Genomic DNA, 6,000 nt, shown 5'->3' on the forward strand with positions numbered 1-6,000 from the left:
AATTCAGTGATCGCAGTGGGGCAGACCACAGGTCTTTTTCAAAAAAAGAAAGTTCGGCAGCATCAGCAGAGGGTACTCTCCATGTAAAGGTTTTAAAAAAAAAAAAAAAAATGTTTGGTCCTTTTTAAGAACCGCTCGGGCAAGATGACTGCCCCCATAATCGTGTTGAGGGAACATTTTGCAATCGGAAGAAAAACTATTAGAAATGCAATTAGAAAAAAAGGATGTGCGTCACAATCTGGTTTTAACTGACAGAAAAAATATACTGGCATTCCCTTTTTAAACATACCAATATTTATATATTTTTTTTTAAAACTTTTTAATAGTATAGGTGAAAATGATGGACTCTGAAATGTTTATGCACTGGTTAGTACTGTATGAAACCATCCAGACAGATACATAAAAAAATGCTTAAAGTGGCTGTCTCATCATGGACAATGGGGGCATATCGCTAGGATATACCCCATTGTCTTATAGGTGTGGGTCCCACCGCTGGGACCCGCACCTATATCAAACGGAGCCCCGCAAGTGAAGGAGGACGACACTGCGCATGCGCAGCCACCCTCCGTTCATTTTCTATGGGGCCAGTGAAAATAGCTGAGCGCTGGCTGGCTCAGCTATTTCCGTCGGCCCTATAGAAATGAATGAGAGCGGGGGCCCGCGCATGTGCGGTACACTCCCATTCACTTCTATGGGGAGCCGGCTTGGTGGTTGGCCAGACCAGAGTTCTCCAAGCCACCGCCTTACGGGGCTCCATTCTCGATATAGGTGCAGGTCCCAGCATTGGGACCCGCGCCTATAAGACAATTGGGGCATATCCTAATGATATGCCCCCATTGTCTATGATGAGACAACCCCTTTAACTGCAAAAGGAAGGCGTGTTTAAGTGAACTGGAATTTTAATTATTATTTTTTCCCATTAGCCGCAGGCGGAGGAGCCCATCACCACCTCCACCACCACCCCCACCCAGAAGGCGACGCAGCCCTTCCCCTGCCCCACCCCCGAGGAGAAGACGTTCTCCTTCTCCACAGAGGCGCAGGTAATGATTGCAGTAACATAGTTGCAAAATGGTTAATGAGTTGAATAACTTAAAATTACTTCTACTCCCTAAATACAACCACCCAGTTGATTTATAGGGCCCCTTATGGAAAGCGCCACAAAAAAAAACCACTACTTTCATTTTCAACAGCGCTCAAAATATGTTCATATGTACCATTATTGTAAGCATTGAATGTAACTTTGTTGCAGTGGACCTCGGTGAGTGCATCCTTCAATAGCCAGTGAGAGAAGCTTATTTTCCACTGACACTCGTTAGATTGTTAGTTTGTGGAGGGGATTTATGTAAGCAAATAGACATTTATTCATCTCAAGTAGACTTGGTTTTCCTAATCATGAGCTTAGTGACCACTGATGTGCTCTTTTTGTGGCAGTCATTAAAAGGGGTTATCCAGGAATTTATATTGACAAACTATCCTAAGTATAGGTCATCAGTAGAAGAGGCCGGTGCGTCGAGCGCCTCTCAATAGGCGATGTGACGTCACCGTACATCGGTCACATGGCGTAGTTGCAGCTCAGCCCCATTCAAGTTTAAGGGGCTGAGCTGCTAAGCCATACACAGCGGCTGTCCAATGTACCACACATTTCTGCGTTGCGTGCGTATCGCAGCATGTTCTATATAGAAGTGAATGGGGCTTCTGATGGTTGTCAGGATGTTTGTAAATCTTTATTTATTTATTTTTTCTCATGCGTGTGAAAGCATCAAAACTGATTGCACCCGCGTGGAAAAAACAAACACTGAACGCAATTGCAGACAAAACGGACTGAACTAGCTTGCAAAATGGTGCGAGTTTCACTGAACGCCTCCTAACACAATCTGTATCGTTCGTGTGAAGAGGCCTTACAGCAGTCTACACTAACTGTTGTACAGGTGTCCCGTGTCTGTAAGAGCGGGTGCTTGGCTTTCCAATGACTGCTGGGCTCCTGATCTAATGGCCAAGGTTCAGAGAGCCTTGCGATCCTGGGCTTTTCACCCCTTAGATGCCATGGTCAATAGCAACTTCAGTATCTAAGTGGTTTTCACAGAAAGGTGGTTTCTCTGTCAACAATAAATTTGGTATTGACACAGAGTAAATCGCACTGTTTAAAGGGATTATCCCATGATTAATGTAAAACATGAACATCAGACACCGTATAGGACATGACAATCTCTAACAAAGCTAGAAGCAGCCCTGTACCTCACATGGATCCAGAGATCTCCACATTCATTGCTCTGCTAGATTTATATCAGGCTGGCAGGTCAGGGGGAGTGTCTTTTCTGCTGCAGCTCAGGAGGCAGTTGCAGGATGATACTGAGCATGTGCAGCCTTCTCAGTGAGCAGGTCGAAGAAATGAGAACAAAGAACAGCAAGTGGCGCTGTACAAATACATTTTATTGAATATCTCAGTGGCTATGCTAGATTTTTAATTACATGCAATTACAAAAGTATTCAGATCCAGGTGCTGGTTTGAAAACTGTAGAATGTTTTGTGGGACAACCCCTTTTAAACTGGACAGTTAGGGAAAAAAATTTAAAAGAATGCCAGGCTTAACAGTTTTTTTTTTGTTCATTCTGCTCCCAAAGAAAGTACTAAAGCATAACGAAAAAGTAATGGTGCCAATAAAATCTATAGCTCATCCTGCAAAACACAAGCCCTCATTCAGCTCCATCCACTGAAAAATAAGTGTAGTGGGTCTGAGATTGTGGTGTGTTTGTTTTTTGTTTTTTTTGTTTTTTTATTGTGCGAGAATGGTTAAACAAAAAAGAAATTGTCAATGGAATCCTACTGAGCCAGAGAATAAAGCTAGTTTATTTTATACTACCCCCTGAACACCATAAAAACAAAACCCCCAAAACTTTTTTTTTTTCCTTTCCACACCTTCAAAAATAAATGTATTTTAAAATTATTCCATTTAAAAAAAAAAAAAAAAAAAACTCTCAAAAAAAGGGCCTTACACAGCTATGTGGAATGTGGTATTGAAAAAAGAATTGCTGGTCATTAGGATTCAATATAGACCCAGTCATTAGGGGGTTAAATTTATTTTATTTCACAGTTTAGCTGAATAAGTTACTTTTTGTAATTTACTCAGGTCCCCTTCTCCTTGTAGGCAGTCTCCCTCTCAAAGACGGTACTCACCACCAATTCAAAGACGATACTCTCCTTCTCCACCTCCTAAAAGGAGAACTTCTTCACCACTAGCTCAGCAGCCTTCAAAACGCAGAGTATCACAGTCACCTCCTCCATCAAAACGCAGAGTATCACAGTCACCTCCTCCATCAAAACACAGAGTATCACATTCACCTCCGTTAAAACATAAAGGATCTCCTGGAGGAAAAAGACGGTCTCCATCTGTACCATCCAAGCACAGAAAAGGATCATCCCCAAGTAGATCTGGAAGAGAGGCACGTTCTCCTCTACAGCCTAAACGTTTATCACATTCTCCACGTCAAAGAGTTGCACGTAGCCCTGAGAGCCCTCCAGTACATAGGAGGGTACCATCTTCTTCACCTCCAAGGATCCAACAGTCCCCTTCTCCAAGTACACGGCCTATTCGACGAGTGTCCAGAACACCAGAACCGAAAAAACTGAAAAAGTAATAATTTTTTTTAAAGTTGCCTACTTTTGTTTTATTTTATTAATTTAATATTAATATGCCTGTTTTCCTCCCTTTGCAGGGATTCTCCCAGTCCAGGTCCGATAAGAGGCTCGTCTTCAAGATCTGTTTCTCGATCCCCTGAACCTGCTCCTAAAATTCAAGCTGTGTCACCATCTCGGTCTCGATCACGCTCTGCCAACTGGTCTCCAGCTCCAGCCCCAGCTAAGAAAGTCAAGAGTGCCACACCAAGCCCATCTCTTGCTCAGGTATCCAGATTTCCTCCAGAGCTTAGTCATTTTCCACATATGGTTAATTTTTATACTGTCAATAGGCCCATTTCCATTTAACTTTGTGGTTCCATACCTAGCTTCTAGTTTGCTACTATTTGTTTAGGTTTTCCATCACATAGACAAGAAATCGGTTCTATAGCTTAGTAGTGAGAGATGCAGGAATCTTCATTTTTTTTTTTTATTTGCTGCTACAAATATACCATATCTTTCTACCTTGTAGACATCAGATCAAGAGGGCGGTGGAGGAAAAAAGAAAAAGAAGAAAAAGGACAAGAAACACAAAAAAGAAAAGAAGCACAAGAAACACAAAAAACATAAGAAAGAGAAGGCTGCAGCAGTTGCTTCTCCAGAGGTCACTGAGGCAAATGTGGAAACTGAAGCAAAGAAGGTAAGGTTAACCCCTTCCTGTCAGTGGTCTCCATTTAGCATCAAATTATCTCACTTAGGGTACTTTAACACTAGCTGCAGGACGGATCCGACAGGCTGTTCACCCTGTCGGATCCGTCCTGCCGCTATTTCGCCGGACCACCGCTCCGTCCCTATTGACTATAATGGAGACAGGGGCGGAGCTCCGGCGCAGCACAGCGAAAGGCCGCTGGACTAAAAGTGCTGCTTGTCTGACTTTTTAGTCTGGCGGCATCTCACCGCGAACTGCCGTGCTGTGCCGGAGCTCCGCCCCCGTCCCCATTATAGTCAGTGGGGACAGAGCGGCGGCACGGCGAAATAGCGGCAGGACGGATCCGACGGTGAACAGCCTGTCGGATCCGTCCTGCCGCTAGTGTGAAAGTACCCTAAGGCCTTATGCATACAGCCGTATTTTTTTAAACTGATGGCACTCTGACCCATACAATTTTTTTTTTTTTGGGAGTAAGAAAAAATGAAATGCACATGGAAGCTGTTTTTCAAGGATCCTATGTTTTAAATGTTGTTTTTTTTTTTTTTTTTTTTTTGTGCGGACTGAAAATCTGATACGGGTCAGTGTGCATGAGGCTTAGAAAATTTTTTTTTTGCCTTTTTCCTGCACGCAATAACTTGGGTGGTGGGTAATGTAGTGGGCCCCATTAACTAGTTTTGGTCACCAATCACTGTTCTGCCTCCTTTTCTGTCTTCTGCTGCAGCGTAATAAAAATTCTACTGATGCCGGGCGTGTACCTCCCTAAACACAAATCCTATACATTTCCCCCCCACCAGGAGACTGAAAGTGACGGAGAAGAAACTCTAGACGATTTGGAGAAGCATTTACGAGAGAAGGCTCTGCGTTCCATGAGAAAAGCGCAAGTTTCCCCTCAGTCCTAATTCTGTTCACGTCTCATTTGCAAAGTGTAAATTGTATTTTGTTTTGTTTTTGTTTGTTTTTTACATTTTTTTTTCTCAGATGGCTTAATTCATTTGGAAGGTTAGATTATTCCAGTTATTAGGTTGGGATTTACTACATTTTCCTGATCATTTCATACAGTGATGGGAGAGGTTTAACACCTGCAGCTATAGTGGGAGTGGAAGTCAACTGTTTGTGCACTCGTTGAACATTTGTACTTTCTCAATCCTGTACTGTCATGGTTGACATTTGATTGGTAAAATGTTCCCCTTTTTCTGCTTTTAATATTTCCATTGTCATGCCACGAGTTTTCCAGATTTAATAAATTGTACAGACTGTTGTTTATTTTCATTACATGAACAGCATATGATGTGTTAGAAGGTGGCTTCGGAGTAGGGTTGCAATCTAAGGACAGTTATGTGAAACCATTAAAAGGGTTTTCCAGAGTCAGTTTTTTTTATTTTTAGTAGTATCATTGATTAGGTCCTGCGCATTGGAATCTCCAAGCTAAAGGAGCCTCCCATTGCCCACTCTGAGTAGTTCCTGCACACATACATTTTCTCACCAATCTGGGGAGGGGGTGTCAAATGCTTAATGCACACTAATCACTCAAAACACCACAATTGGACCGGTATAAAGTATTTCTCTGGGAAACCTCTTTAATAAACATATTTGTAATATGGCCATGGTTTTCTATTGTATATGGGGCTGTTTAAAACCAGTTTACATTAAAATCTGCTATACTCCACACATGTTCTGTT

General features: G+C 42.4%; 1 protein-coding gene across 11 annotated transcripts in view; it reads left to right on the forward strand.

Moving 5' to 3' along the window:
- The window catches only part of SRRM1 (serine and arginine repetitive matrix 1), a 31,383-nt gene extending 25,784 nt beyond the window's left edge, over positions 1 to 5,599 (forward strand). For 8 of the 11 annotated variants that reach the window (XM_040424474.1, XM_040424477.1, XM_040424475.1 and 5 more), the window contains 5 exons: positions 924 to 1,040; positions 3,128 to 3,631; positions 3,714 to 3,900; positions 4,145 to 4,312; positions 5,116 to 5,599. In XM_040424474.1, coding sequence (XP_040280408.1) covers positions 924 to 1,040; positions 3,128 to 3,631; positions 3,714 to 3,900; positions 4,145 to 4,312; positions 5,116 to 5,220 — 1,081 coding nt within the window. In that variant the 3' untranslated portion in view covers positions 5,221 to 5,599. Of the gene's footprint in view, positions 1 to 923; positions 1,041 to 3,127; positions 3,632 to 3,713; positions 3,901 to 4,144; positions 4,313 to 5,042 lie in introns of all 11 variants that reach the window. The other 3 variants (XM_040424476.1, XM_040424480.1, XM_040424481.1) reach the window with 2 other exon arrangements.
- Positions 5,600 to 6,000: the final 401 nt, after the last annotated feature.

This window comes from Bufo bufo, chromosome 3, assembly GCF_905171765.1.
Source record: "Bufo bufo chromosome 3, aBufBuf1.1, whole genome shotgun sequence".
Lineage (NCBI taxonomy): Eukaryota > Metazoa > Chordata > Amphibia > Anura > Bufonidae > Bufo > Bufo bufo.